The sequence below is a fragment of the Mirounga leonina genome, unplaced genomic scaffold, assembly GCF_011800145.1.
Source record: "Mirounga leonina isolate KUSES-001 unplaced genomic scaffold, KU_Mleo_1.0 Mir_180, whole genome shotgun sequence".
NCBI classification, from domain to species: Eukaryota; Metazoa; Chordata; class Mammalia; order Carnivora; family Phocidae; genus Mirounga; species Mirounga leonina.
Window position 1 is genome coordinate 35,218,543 of NW_023270469.1, and position 15,145 is coordinate 35,233,687.

A 15,145-nucleotide genomic window follows, 5' to 3' on the forward strand; every position below is an offset into this window, starting at 1 on the left:
ATTGCACCTCATTAATAGCCATTTTGATTTCGACTTGGTTAGATTTTAGTTCTTTTATTTCTTCAGAAAGAGTTTCTCTAATATCTTCCATGCTTTTTTCAAGCCCAGCTAGTATCTTTAAAATCATCGTTCTGAACTCTAGTTCCGACATCGTACTAATGTCCGTATTGAGTAGGTCCTTGGCAGTCAGTTGATGTGATTTTTTCCGTCTTGTCATTTTGTCCAGAGGAGAATAGATGAATGAGAGAACAAAATGCTAACAGGGTAACAACAACCCCAGAAAAATATACACTAAACAAATCAGAAGAGACCTGAAACTGGGGGAAAAGAATGGGAAAGAAAGAAAAAAGAAAAATATGAAAAACAAACAAACAAAAAACTGGAATATGATCAAATATGATCAGGCTGGTGCATAGATCAGTGCCACACACTAGATATTGGTTGCATTTTGGTCTGTTAGAAGAAAGTGCCTCGGGCGCCTGGGTGGCTCAGTTGGTTAAGTGACTGCCTTTGGCTCAGGTCATGATCCTGGAGTCCCTGGATCGAGTCCCGCATCGGGCTCCCTGCTCAGCAGGGAGTCTGCTTCTCCCTCTGACCCTCCCCCCTCTCATGTGCTCTTTCTCTCTCATTCTCTCTCTCAAACAAATAAATAAAATCTTTAAAAAAAAAAAAAGAAGAAGAAGAAAGTGTCTCCCAAAATTTTAAAGAAAGAAAAGCTTATATATGTACAAAAATAAGGGTAAATATGATGAAGGGATGGAATATGACTGTAAAGATGAAAATATAAAAGATTTTATAAAAAGAATTGATAAGAAGTTGGTTGAAAAAAGAAAGAAGATGATTAAAAAAAAAAAGGAGATAGAATGTGATCAGGCAGTAGACTAGAACAAAGCCATACACTAGAGATTTAGGGTGTATTTTGATCTGTTAGAAGAAACTGTATCCCAAAATTTTAAAGAGAGAACAACTTATATATATATATGTATATATATACATATATATATATATACCAAAAAAAAGGGTAACTACTATGAAGGGATAGAATATGACTCTAAAAATGAAAAATATTTTTTAAAAAAGGATTGAGAAGATGTTGGTTGAAAAAGGGAAAAAGAAAAATTCAAAAGAAAAAAAGAAAATTAAAAAAATTAACTTTGAAAGACTAAAGAATCATGGGAAAAAAGCCATGAATTCTATGTGCCGTATTTGGAGTTCTGCCGTTCTCATTGATCGGTATACTTGGTCTTGGCTGGCTGTTCTCACTGATCTTCTGGGGGAGGGGCCTGTTGCCATGGTTTCCAAATGTCTTTGCTGGAGGCAGAATTGCCCCACCCTTGGTGGTCCGGGCTAAGGAATCTGCTCGGGTTTGCTCTCGGGAGCTTTTGTTCCCTGCAAGCTCTCCATACAGCTTTGGAGGACAAGAGTGAAAATGGCAGCCTCCCAATCTCCACCCCAGAGGAGGCGAGAGCTCGGGGTCCTACTCCTCAGTGAGACCCCAGAGAAAAGCAGTCAATCACTCCCGTCTCCCCAGTCTCCAGCCGTTCCAGATTTAAAGTGCTCACCCGGCCTGTGACCGAGCGTTTCTATCTCTTGCGCAGGACCCCGTGTGGAGTCTCCAAACCCAGCAGATCCCTGTAGAGTCTCCAAACCCAGCAGATCCCTGTGGTGCACTCCCGCGCCACTCCTTCCAGGGGAGTCTCCCCGGATCTGCCACTTGTTGGGTCCCTGCTGGAGGAGCAGGGGCCCAACTGTGCTGCGGATCACGGTTTATGGCAACCCCGAGCTGAGAGCTTGCGCCTCAGCTCCGTCTCTGCAGCCGGCTTCCCCACTCCAATACCTGGGAGCTCTGCCACACTCAGGCACCCCTGGTCTTTCTGTGACCCGAGGGTCCTGAGACCACACTGTCCCAGAGAGGGTTCCACCTCCCACTTAGCCACTGGAGTGACGTCCCTCAGCAGAGCCGACTTCTAAAATTTCTGATTTTGTGCTCTGCTGCTCTATCACTTGCCAATAGCGGCCGACAGAGACTCCCTCCCCCACCATGTATCTTCCCGAATATCACCTTGGATTCACTTCTCCGCACATCCTACCTCCCAGAAAGTGGTTTCTTTTCTGTTCAGAGTTGCTGCTATTGTTTTCTTCAATCTTCTGTTGAGTTCGTAGGTGTTCAGAATGGTTTAATCCCTATCCAGCTGAATTCCTGGCACCAGATGAAATTTAGGTCTCCTACTCCTCCGCCATCTTGCTCCTCCCCCCTCAGATTTACTTTTGTAGAAGACTTCTTTTCTAGGTATATAACTATACCACCTTAGAAAATACCAGGCAGGACGCCTGGGGGTCTCAGTTGGTTAAGGGACTACCTTGGGCTCAGGTCATGATCCTGCAGTACTGGGATCGAGTCCCACATCAGGCTCCCGGCTCAGCCCGGAGCCTGCTTCTCCCTCTGACCCTCTCCCCTCTCATGCTGTTTCTCTCTCTCTAATAAATAAATAAATAAATAAATAAATAAATAAAATCTTTTTTAAAAAAAAGAAAATATCAGGCATACAAATAGTGCTAATAAATGCTTGCCTAAATAATTATATTAAAACTTTCTGTAATAAAATATTCTTCAATTTGATGCATTCCACAAGTATTTGTTTTGTTCTTATTCTAAGCTTAGCACAAGTTAAGTCTATGAAATGGTTTAGCCCTGTATAAGTTCATAGTCTACTTAGGGAGACAGAGTTGCAGGCAACTTAATCACATAATGTTACCAAACTCTTATCTTTATGCCAAAATGTTGGGAGGAGATGGTAAGTGCTACAAAGATTCAAAAAAGGGAACTGACCAACACGGTATGAAGTTTTACATTCTGTACAAAATAATAAAAATTAAGAAACACTGATAAAGTACACCTGAAAACAGTATAAAATAAAATCAACACAAAACCACAAATGAAGATAGACATTTTGATTAGTATCTTTGTGTACGCTGTCTACCGTAGGGTGACCTCTGATACTTTGCTGCATTTAATTTCTTATTACTATCTTATTAATTTCATATATATCAAAGTAGGATGTCACTATAAATCCAGAGTGTTCTATAAGTAACAATGGGTCCTCATTACCCTCCATTCTGTTGAGGCTGGAGAATATCCAACAGAAGCTGTTTAATTTCACTCGGTGACAGCTGATACAAGTCTCTGGCTGGCTTGTCTCCACTACGGATCTGTAATTCATATTTCATAGCATGGATGATCCACCTGAAAGAAAACAGGAGAAGCATGAATCAGTAACTCTTGAAATAAAATCACCTTGTGCTTCTCACAACAATGCCCTTAACAGCACTGACCCATTGAAAGGGGAATATGAAGAAAAAACCATCTGAATTTTCTGAACCACTGATATAATTACTTCCATCAAGAATACATGACATGATCGATTCTTAAAAAAGAGGCCTGCTCTTGCACATGCGGCAAGGTAGTAAACACGAAAATAGGTAAGGACTTAGGTTCTTCTTAAATGAGATTCTACCAACTTGGTATGAAAGTATACTGTGTACAATAGCTGCTACGCTATTATTTTCATAATACTAGATATATGCAAAAAACAAGTAGGATAAAAACAATTCATTGGAATTGGAAATGGGCTGAGATATGCTATTACATAAATGTTCCTTTCCCAGGAAGGACAAGCACTTACACCTATTTCCTTTACTTTGCAGGCATCCCCTTGTCATTGGAGGGGACAGAGAAGTATCTGCCTTTGAGGTACAAGGACACAGTTAGTCATAACTCAATCATATGAGTATATTAGAGAATGTACTTTAACCAATAGATTTCAAAAGAATCTCCTTTACAGATATTTAAATGCTGTTCATGTACCTATTCTTAAAGAATCTATTCTTTAATAGATAAATGCTGTTCATAAAATAATTACTTTTACTGCAGAAGAAGCTTTAATATAATTACTTAGGCAACTGGAATACTACTTGTGTGCCTTGTATTTTCCAAGGTAAAATATTTGATTATTTCATATGTAAATTATTTCACTTTTTAATTTAAGAAGTTTTTAATAAGTATTTTTACACTTTCATTTCTTTCATTTACTGTATTCTGAGGAAAGAACTTAGATAAACTAGTTATGCAAACCAAGGAAAACAATGGAAATAATACCGTGCCTTAGGGGACCAGAACTCTATACACCATTAGGAAGAGCTAGGGAATTAGCTTTACACAGCAGATTCCCAAACTTTATCCTTAAATCCTTCGGTGAACACTGAATAAAAAACAGACAATGCAGCTCAGCACCTAGAAAGAATGTGCCTTCACTCACCCATGATACTTTGTCTCCCAAAGGGAAGCTGTGTAGCCAATCCACTGGGAGAAACATCTAGTTACAGCAGTGAAGATTTAAAGTGCCTAAGTTACTGCACTCAAATATGTCATTATCTTTGTCCTGATACACTTTGAAAGACAAGCTACAAGGCTATTGCAGGTATAGAGGATGAAAAAGTTGGGTGGAAATAATCAAAAGATTAAAGTCCTTCTTTCTGCCAAGGCTGCTTTGCAAAACAACACTGATGCATCCTCACGGGATACCTTTAATGTCTCTCAGAGGAAAAGAATAAGAAAAGCGTGAAGCCTTCCCAGCTGAGCCCAGGTGATATAACCCTGGCGTATGTCCCTGCCTGCTGGGCCAGCCCACACGCCACAAGGCAAATGTCCCTGTTTTATGACTGCTCCATTCTCACTGCCATCTGCTAAAGCAACTCTCAGTTCTTTTTCCTATCCTCTGCCGTATTCTTTGTTGTTGTCATTTCTGGCAGTTAGGAATTTAACTAGTCTACCAGTTAATTGCACTGAGATGCATGAAAGATAAACAAGGACAGAATATAATAATTTATTATTATTACTACTATTACTGTTGATAGTACATAATAAATATTTAATAGTTGCTCACTAGTAAGAACAATAAAGATGACAAAAAAGCATTTACAAACAACAAAATAAACAAAATGTTATATCAGCTTAAAAGCCACAAGGATATAGTTACTTCGGATGCTTTGATGTTAAAGTTGCTTATGAAATTAGCTGTTAAAATAATATTTCAGTTATAATAAACTGCTCCATGGACCTCTCTTTAAATTAAAAAAAAAACGTTTTTAATTTTACAGGTTATAATTGTCCTCTATTATTTTCTTTCTTTATTTAACATTTACATTTGAGGCAACTTAGTATAAAAGAAAGAACATCAAATTAAAAATCTAAAGACCTGCCTTTTGGTCTCAACAAGTCAATGGCATGAAAAGAAAAGTAGGGGTTAGGGGCCCTATTCTGGACATAACAAATGCCACATGTGGGCCTTGTTTGGGATCCTATTTTTTTTTTTTTTTAAGTTCTTTTGGGGACAACCACAGAAATCTGAATAAGAACTGGGTATTAGGTGATATTAAGGAATTACTGCTAATTTTGTTGGGTGTGGTAATGGTATTGTGATTATTAAGAAAATGTCCTTTTTAAGATATATATACTTATTAAAATATTGAGGAGTAAAAGTAAAAATATCTGGAATTTGCTGTATAATCTACAGCCAAAAAGAAAAAAGAAAGATGAAGCAAATATAGCAAATGTAAATTGCTAACAATTGCCTATACCCATTTTAATAATGGGCACATGGGTATTTACCAAATTATTCTATTATTAAACATTTAAATTTTTTATGATGAAAAGCAAAAACAATAAAGATAGGCTTAAATATCAATTCTGTCACCAACTGTGTCCCATTGGCAAATTATTTTTCAAATGGGAATATCACTATTACTTGTTCAGCTCATTTTATGGAATTATTTTGAGGAACAAATAAGACAATGTATGTTAAAAAGCTTTTGAAATTACAGAGTCATAAAAAATGTTAGCAAACTCCTTTTTAAAAATTTTTATTGTTATGTTAATCACCATACATTACATCATTAGTTTTTGATGTAGTGTTCCATGATTCATTGTTTGTGCATAACACCCAGTGCTCCATGCAGAACGTGCCCTCTTTAATACCCATCACCAGGCTAACCCATCCTCCCACCCCCCTCCCCTCTAGAACCCTCAGTTTGTTTTTCAGAGTCCATCGTCTCTCATGGTTTGTCTCCCCCTCCGATTTCCTCCTCTTCATTCTTCCCCTCCTGCTATCTTCTTTTTTTTTTTCTTAACATGTATTGCATTATTTGTTCCAGAGGTACAGATCTGTGATTCAAAGTCTTGCGCAATTCACAGCGCTCATCATAGCACATACCCTCCCCAGTGTCTATCACCCAGCCACCCCATCCCTCCCACCCCACCCCCAACTCCAGCAACCCTCAGTTTGTTTCCTGAGATTAAGAATTCCTCATATCAGTGAGGTCATATGATACATGTCTTTCTCTGATTGACTTATTTGTTAGCAAACTCCTTTTATTTGACCTCTGAGATTCAGGTCGGAGAAAGGTAATACAATTTTTACACTGAAGTCTTGGAGTTACTTAAGCAAGGGCCAAATCCACTTCAGGAGGTGTCCCCTTCTAAAATAAATAACTTTAAAATTTAAAAAAAAACTAACTTTCTAAAGTCCTCCAAAACTTGAGTTATTAAAACTGAACATTATTTATCACATTTACCTTTTAAAATCTTTAGTAACATAAATAAAGATAGTTGGAGATCTAAAAATTTCCCTCAGGTTTTTTCCTTCTGTTCACAAAATCTCAGTAGTTCTGTGAGCCAAATTATAGAAAACATTGTACTCAACAGTCACCAAAGAAAGAAGGTGACTGTTTTTCACACATTCTAGCACAAATGAATATAACTTATCTGCCAGATTATTAAAATACATTTATTCATTCAAAAATGTTGGCCAAACTAATCTTTTTAGCTCGGAATTCTTCAAAGGACTAAAAAACCAGCAAAAGTCTTAGACATAAAATACTATACAGCAGTCAGAGACAGAGAATGTAAATTACCAAGTGAGAAACACAGTTAAAAAATTCAAAGACATTTAATCCATTTTTAGAACTACTAATATAAAAGGGCATTAATTTCTTTGCATGAGAATATCTCACTTCCTACCCTCATTCCCGCTGACAAAGTCATCAAATCTTATTTGAAAATTTCGATGTAAAAGCAGTTAATGCAAAATGGGGAAAGAAAAAGCAAGCAAGCAAAAAAGGTCAAAAGAATGAAGGTTATCCTTGGACCACATCCGTATAGATTCAGTCTGTCTAAAGAACCAGGGACATGCTCTACTTGCCAATAAGCAAATGAGAAAGTGGCAGATACACACGACTGACCAGATCAACCTTCATGTGTATCAAGGTTTGACTTGAGGACAATGAAGTCCTCAGCACTGCTGGGAAAGTATGAAAAGGTGGGGTAGTATTCCTATATAGTCCTAGGGATAACCTTATCCTTCAACTCTCTTGTTGTGAGGTTAGTAAACATATTGTGTATGTATTGGTATTTTTCTTTCCAACATGCCCCAATCAAGGAGTGAAATATACAATAAAGTACATGGAAATCTGACATCACTGGTAAACCAGGACAGCTGACACTTTCTGAAAACATGCCTCTGATTCATAGCAACTTTAAAAATAGTTATTTTGAGCCAATTTGAAGATACTAAGAAGTGTTTGCCAAGTTTGCTGTTAAACAAGTGAATGTATAACTCTCTGCAAGCATTTACTAAGCCATATAAGAGGAGATGGGAAAATTGGGCAGGAAGGGACTTTTTTGCTTGATTCGTATTAATACAGAGAGGGTGATAATTTGATAAGGCAAACCGAGCTTCCTGTCTGGTAACTGGAGAACAATGACTCACTCACTCTACCCCTGAAATAATCAGAATAGAGGTAGGAGAGCTCCATCATCTCACTTCCTCACCTCATATCAAATGTCAAAAACAAAGACCTTTGAATGAGTATCAAGCCATGCTAATGAACTCAGACCTCTAATTACCTCCTCCTTTCTTTTACTGCACAAGCAATGTGCAAGTCTAGTACCTATGACACCAATGGCCTTCTCTAAGCATCAGATGTGTGATCCACAGACCCAGTTGTGGGCATCAGAAGACAAGACATGTCCGAAGCATAATTGCTTACAGAGGATGTCCTGGCAGTATGAAAAGCAGAGATAAAAAAGACCTGATAACATATATCCTCAGGGGTGGTCTCCCACTAAAGCGTGACTGACAGACCTAGAGCAGAAAGCAGTTGATTGGAGGTCTTTACAGTAATGGGCCTGTCAGGAACTTGATCTATTTCAACATGAAAGCTGGAGCACAAATCAATAATGAGATAGCAAATCAAATCATTATCAGACTAGAATACCATTCCTGTGAGCAGGTTAATTTTGTTCACAGGAGTGCCTGATAGCAGTAATGTTGAGAAACTGCACTGGCAGAATTAACCTTGGAAAAAAGAGAAAAGAAACATGGTAGCATTGATTTAAAGCAACTGAGGCAGCGGTGATGTAAATAAATAAATTTTAAAAACCCAAAAACCTCAGAGACAAAGGTTAAAACAGAGAGATAAAAGCACACATAGTGCGGAGGAACTCTGGGTAAAGGTACCATGACTAAAACAAACATTCTTATTTCTTATGTCCATTCAGCCTAGTGAATGTTGGCATTTCAGGAGGAATATGGTATTAAAAGCTGACTGAACTATCCATCTCTTTATTCACAATCAACAAGAGAAACAATAGGAAAAAGTTAGATATGAATGAGTCTGAAATGCTTTAATTAACCTTTAAAGAAGTAAAAAAATAATGTTTTCTATAACACCCCCCCCTTTCTTTTAAAATCATGCTGCAATCACTGTAATACACAAAGGGGTGATTTAGAGGGGAAACAAGTTCAACAGTGTATAAGAAATTTGACATTCAAGGACCCTATAAATGAATACTTTGCTCATCATTAAATTAAAACCTTCTAGGGACTAACTTAAGGTAAATTCTTGTAAAGAAACATATAAGTACGTTTCTGCAGCTGGCAGTAAACTAACATGCAAGGAAACCTTTCACTTAGGGAGCTGAGATCTGAGTAAAATTGATTAAGGATAAAGTGCAATAAAAATATATTAAAAAGATACAAAAATATCTTTTTCCTTTTCAGAGACATGATAATTGTACTTCTCTAGTGTTGCCTGATATCCCTAGACTAGAACCAAGGTTCCGAAACCTTTCTGTTAATGTGGTCGAAGAGCACTATGGGCACAGGAATAAGGGGATTTTGGAGGGTTTGCCAAGTATTTCATGAGGGATGATCAAGTGATGGAGGGGTGAGACCATGTTACATGGCAGCAGAGCATCCAAAAGGGATTTTGAGTTAAGGTTTTGCATGAAATGCTTGGGGATCACTGCATTGGGTTCTCAAGGAGAAACAACCATGGCAGAAAGGGATACCTCTAGGTATCCCTCATATCTTATGGGAGCAGAAGGTCTTTGCAAGCCTAGGACTGGAAGATGAGAGAGAGAGAGAGAGAGAGAGAGAATGTGTGATGGATGGGAGAGGTTCCTCCTTCTTGGGATTTCTGGCATGTATAAAGATACATACTCCAAAAGCCACATGATAGAGGACCTCAAATTACTGAATGTCACGGCAATACTGTTGAAGCTTTACGAAACATCTTCACATTCCTTACCCAGGATCCTCACAATCCAATGAGGAAGACCAAGCAAGGATAGCTTCCCTATTTTATAGACAAGAGAGCTGGAATAGGGGCTGGGGAAACATGAACACTGGAGAAATTCACTCTAGGTTCAAATCCTGATTTGTGGTCTTCGACCTTGGGCAAGTTACTTTGCTAAATTTTCACAGTATTTTATACATTTCTTGCAGTGTACAAGGAGCTAATTTAGAATCAGTTCCAAATCATCTCCATTGGTTTGGTCTCATGATGAATAGAGGGGCAAAATCTCACTTCTTATGTTAACTTCTAACTCTTCAGGCTCCTTGGTGTGCCTTGCACTGTATAGTGCTAAACACTACTAATGCCAGATTAAAGGGGTGATAAACAAAAGATGAAAACCATCTGGAGCCAATGCACATCATAGTTGTTACATGAATACTTGAATACAAAATGGGTCATAAGTTGAAATCATGTAGAAGAGACCTTAAAGGTCATAAGGATTTAGGAAAACAGCAATGTCTGTTCCCCTGAGAAAACAGCAACAGTTTACATAAGTGAAAACATACATAAAGTGCTTAGGATCAAAGAACAAGAACTTTGAAGTCAGGCAGAATCTGGGTTTGGATCCCACTTTGACATACTGGTTTGACTAAGACAGGTCATCTAAGCTTTCTGAATCTTGATTAGTTGATTTTAAAATGGGGGACTAGTGCCTACCTCAAAGTTGTTGAATCGATTAAGTCAGATAATATATGTGAAGTATTTTAGCATACTGCATAGTATATAGTAGGCATTCAATAAATCATATTTGTGGTTATGTTGGAAGAGGAGGAGGAAATAGTGTATCATAGTGAACTTCTGAGTGCAATAACCATGTTATTCATATGCATATCCCCTTAGATCCTTATTGGGAATGCTGTTTAGAGAGGTACCATGATAAGGCAACTTGTACCATACTGATGTGATTAACTGTACCACTCCATTAATAAATGAAGGGAGAAGAGTGCTATATCCTTCTACCATCTACATGTATAAGTGGATTTTCATATAAACAAGACATTGTTTAACTTGGTAATTTCCTGAAGGACATGACTTGTCCAAATGAACTGCATTTATCAAAAGTAAAAGAGTCCTTAATCATAGGAAACAAACTGAGGGTTGCTGGAGGGGAGGGGTGTGGGGGGCATGGGATAACTGGATGATGGACATTGAGGAGGGCACGTGATGTAATGAGCACTGGGTGTTACATGCAACTGATGAATCACTAAACTCTACCTCTGAAACTAATAATACACTATATGTTAATTAATTGGATTTAAATTAAAAATAGAAAAAAATTAAAGAAAGGAAGTAATTTTAAAAAAAGTAAAAGAGTCCTTTATTTCTTTATCTAATGAGCACAGAGACATGCTATCATTTGTTTTTCCTAGATTCCCCATCACTGGCTCAAGCAAGCTATCTGAACCTGCTTATAACCTATATATTAAACAATCTGATTGTCAAATTATATTGAACATCTCTTGTGAGCAAGACCCTGACACAGACAGGAAGATAAGATGTAGTCCCTATCCTTAGCAGAAGTAAATTTCTCAAATAAATTATACCTTATTAAAAAAACAGACTTCTCTCCAACTGAAAATGTACCAGTATTTAGAGCTAAATCTGTGAGCCCCACGTGAGAGGAAAATACACACTAATATACACATTAATGAGTTGGGCTGGGACACTGTTAATACTCACAATGGAAATATAATGCCACGATTAATTCCAGGATTAGTTTCAGGACAATGAATAATTAAAATTTCATGGCAAATCTTCATTAGGAGGTTTTCTGCTATCGTTAAATACTAAGTTACATGTTGCTGTCCTGACATTTTTATTCTGGGTGGCACAGTTTAAGGAAAAAAAAGTACATTATTTCTCATGGAAGGCATTGAACATATAGAGTAGCAGATACACAAATAGGAAGAAAAGTATTTTTAGAATAAATTAAACATATTCCATTTCCATGAAGAGAAATTTCGGGTCAGATTTGAATTCAAAAAAGAAAATTCCATGGACTTTTGGAAGAACATAAATTAGCCTAAAATGCTGAATAAGCAGTAAAGGAAAAACTACTACAGGCTGAAAAACATAGCATTGGAAGTAAAACTGTGGGAAACTGTTAACTTTTACTCTAAGACTTTGTTTAAACCTCTGCAAGATGACTATCACTTAAAGAGGCTCTCTGAATGGAACATTTATTACAAAGAATGTGCTTTGGAAGAGTTATAACCTTTGCTTCTCAGTCAGGTTCAGAGAAATACCTGAGCCTGGGACAATAGAGTACTTTCAATACCCAGTGTGGATACAGAGAATCACATTTCCTTTCATTTACAGACAACTTACATGAAAGACCCATTTCTGTATCCTTATATGTAGTCAAGGGGTTGGAGTTAAAAATATTAGAGCAAGCAGACTGAACAAATCAGGGTATGATTCAAAGTTCTTATAATTGATTTGGAATACCTCTAAATCTTCGAAAGGAACAATTTTAAGGGGTAAAAATTAAGGTCAAGTTCTATGCTGAGTGAATTCAATTCTTGATCAAAAGAAAGGGGAGAAAAAGTGAGAAATTCACCTGAAATATATTAGAATTGAAATCAGGCCAACAGTTTAAAAACAATAACTTCACATGCAAAACTTTAAATAAAACTGAAAAATATAACTTATAAGTAGAAATCTCCTAGAGAAAATAACTAACACCAATTTTATGTTTATTTTTCAGATATTTTCCCATACATACATTATATATATATGTATAGTATTATTATTGTTCTCTTATTAAAAAATAGAACAATACATTTGCAACTTAGTTATTTTTTCACTTAATTTATCTTGGATATTTATAAATGTCAGTATAGACTTTCTCTTGTTATGTAACGGCTGAACAGCATTTTACTGTCTGGCTATAATAATTTATTTAAACTATTATGTCCTGCTGATGGATATCTAGGTTGTTCCCAAGGTTTCATTATTTCAAACACTGCTGAAATGAAGACTGCTATAAAACATGTCTAAATTCCTAGAATGAGAATTGTTGAATCAAGAGGTATGCAGATACTGCCAAATAAGCAACTAGTTTTTTTACATGTAATTTTTTCAAGGAAAAACTGGGCAGTCGTTTTTCATAAAGTGCTTCATACTCATGCACAAAATTAAAACTAAGAAATGAGAGGGAAATCAATCCAACACAAAGAAGAAAGGAAAAAAATAACAAAAAGAAAGCATGGTAAAGAGAAAACAAAATGATAGGAATGAATAAGTCAAAATAGAAAAGAAATGGCACAAATACAAAATACATATTTCTATGAAAAGATAATCTCAAAAATAAATACAGCATAGATGCTGAATATAAAAGATATACCTATACTAAATGAAAAAAGAACATTAAAGGTAAAGAGAGAGAAGACAGTATATTAAGCTAATAATGACAGAAGAAAGCAGGCATGGGAATAATATCAGACAGAAAATGATTTGGTATATTTTATGTATTGTAATAGTATCATGGTTATGTTTTTAAAAAGTCTTTGTCTCTTAGAGATACACACTCAAGTATTTACAGATGAGATATGATGGATTTGCTTTAAACCTGGAAGGGGTTTGGGTGGGGTAAGTAATTGGGAGGGTAGGAGTGAAATAAAATTGGCCATAGGATGATATTGTTGAAGCTGAGTGAAAGTATGGGCACAGAGGCTTTATTATACTAGTTGCTATAATTTTGTAGATGTTTGAAATTAAAAAAATACTTTTAAATGAATTCAAGTAGAAAATAAATGGCACAAAAGAAGATATATTGTTAAAATTATAAAGTAACATGGACAAAAAAACTTTAAAATATACAAAACAAAACTGGAAAAAAAATGCGAGGAGACAAATCCATAATTAAAATGAGAAATTTTTAAGACTTTTTACCAAAAACTGAGGATCAAGTAGAACAGAAATAGTAAAGATACTAATGATCCAATTATATCACCAGCATGCTATACACTTATTCATACTCACACACTCACATATATTTGTGCCTGACAGTCTCACTATTCTTTTTAAACACTAGAGGAACAGCCCCCTCCGCAAATTGGCCATATATTAGATTACTCTATATACTTCAGTATTGTTTGATTCTTATAGATAGGTATTCATGTATGTGATAATCAAAAAAACATTAAAGAAAAGAAATATTTATACTTTGGTTGTGGCAGGTTTTTAAAACACATTCTCTCATTCCATCTCACATAAAACAATGAGCCTGGTATGAAGGTGAGGCTGGAGAGGCTCAGTCATTTATCCCAGGTCACTAAAGTGGTAAGTGGCAGCCAGGACTTACACTCAGTTCTGCTGAATGCCAGAGCCTAGTCAGGCTGCCTGACCATGCTGCCTCACAAAATTCTCGATTAAGAAGATTCAAGATCACCAGACCCTTACTTTTAATTTCTCCTTCAAACAGAACACTTAAGATTTTAATGATTAAAAATCAGATTCTGGTAGAAAATGGATGCAGTAGAATATTCTGAAAAAGACAAAAATTTTTACTTCAGTGTGTCTTCCTGATACCCAGTTTTACTGAAAATCATTCTTCTCTTAAGGCTTATCCATTTTATTTACAGGAATTTTTACAAGTACTAATGCTTAGTGGTATTTTTTTGTTTTTTGTTTTTTAAAAACATGATGCATTTGTTTAAATCCTTGGAGTTCGATTTCATCAGAGAACAGTGTTACTTCATTATGTCTAACATGGAAATTTAAAAAACAGGAAGATTCTTTCAGGCCACAGGTATTTATTTCTTCACACCACCAGATGTTGCCTCTATTACTCTGGGTAAAGATGTGCTTTCCTAGATACCCACCAGGCCTGGGGCAGGCCATGTCTGTTGGAGGACAACTCTTTATGCAAATGCAAAGCACTTTACTCACCCAATTCGTATTTTCAGCATGCCACTGAATAACTCAGGGTTATTGGAGATGATCCAGCCAATATGGATGACCAGTTCTTGCTGAATGACCGCCTCCCTCTCATCATGGGTATTACACTTGTAATAGATGATGTTCTTAATCACTCTTGGAGACAAAGGATTAGAGATAACCTCTTCTTCATGCCCAAAGGCACCCAGAGTTACCTATAAGTGGCAGAATTTTATTGCAAAAATTTCCTAGCAACTAAAAGATAAGAGAAAATATTCAAGGCTCAGGATGACTGGCAGGTTGAAATTACTCTACGAGAGCTAGGGAATTAGGTAGAATAACTGTTCCTGCTATTTATTTAAAATGGCTTTCAAAGCATGACTCCCACTAGGGTTCATGATGGTTCACAGTCTGGTCTAAAATATAAGGGCAGGTAAGGGCCCCAGTTAGGGAAGTGAAGGTGAGTGGATAAAAGTAGGGAAGGAATATAAATAACTATTAAGAGAAAATTATTCTGAATGACTTTAGTACTAGAAACTCTCCAGAGAAACCAAAATACATTGGATAGTTT

At 36.5% G+C, this 15,145-nt stretch overlaps 1 protein-coding gene across 5 annotated transcripts in view; it reads right to left on the reverse strand.

Moving 5' to 3' along the window:
• Positions 1–15,145, reverse strand: part of PHKB (phosphorylase kinase regulatory subunit beta) — a 314,667-nt gene that overhangs the window by 15,587 nt on the left and 283,935 nt on the right. For all 5 annotated transcript variants that reach the window (XM_035025274.1, XM_035025277.1, XM_035025278.1 and 2 more), the window contains 2 exons: positions 14,587–14,789; positions 3,110–3,244 (listed from right to left, as the gene is read on the reverse strand). In XM_035025274.1, the coding sequence (XP_034881165.1) occupies positions 3,110–3,244; positions 14,587–14,789 (338 nt within the window). The remainder of the gene's footprint in view (positions 1–3,109; positions 3,245–14,586; positions 14,790–15,145) is intronic.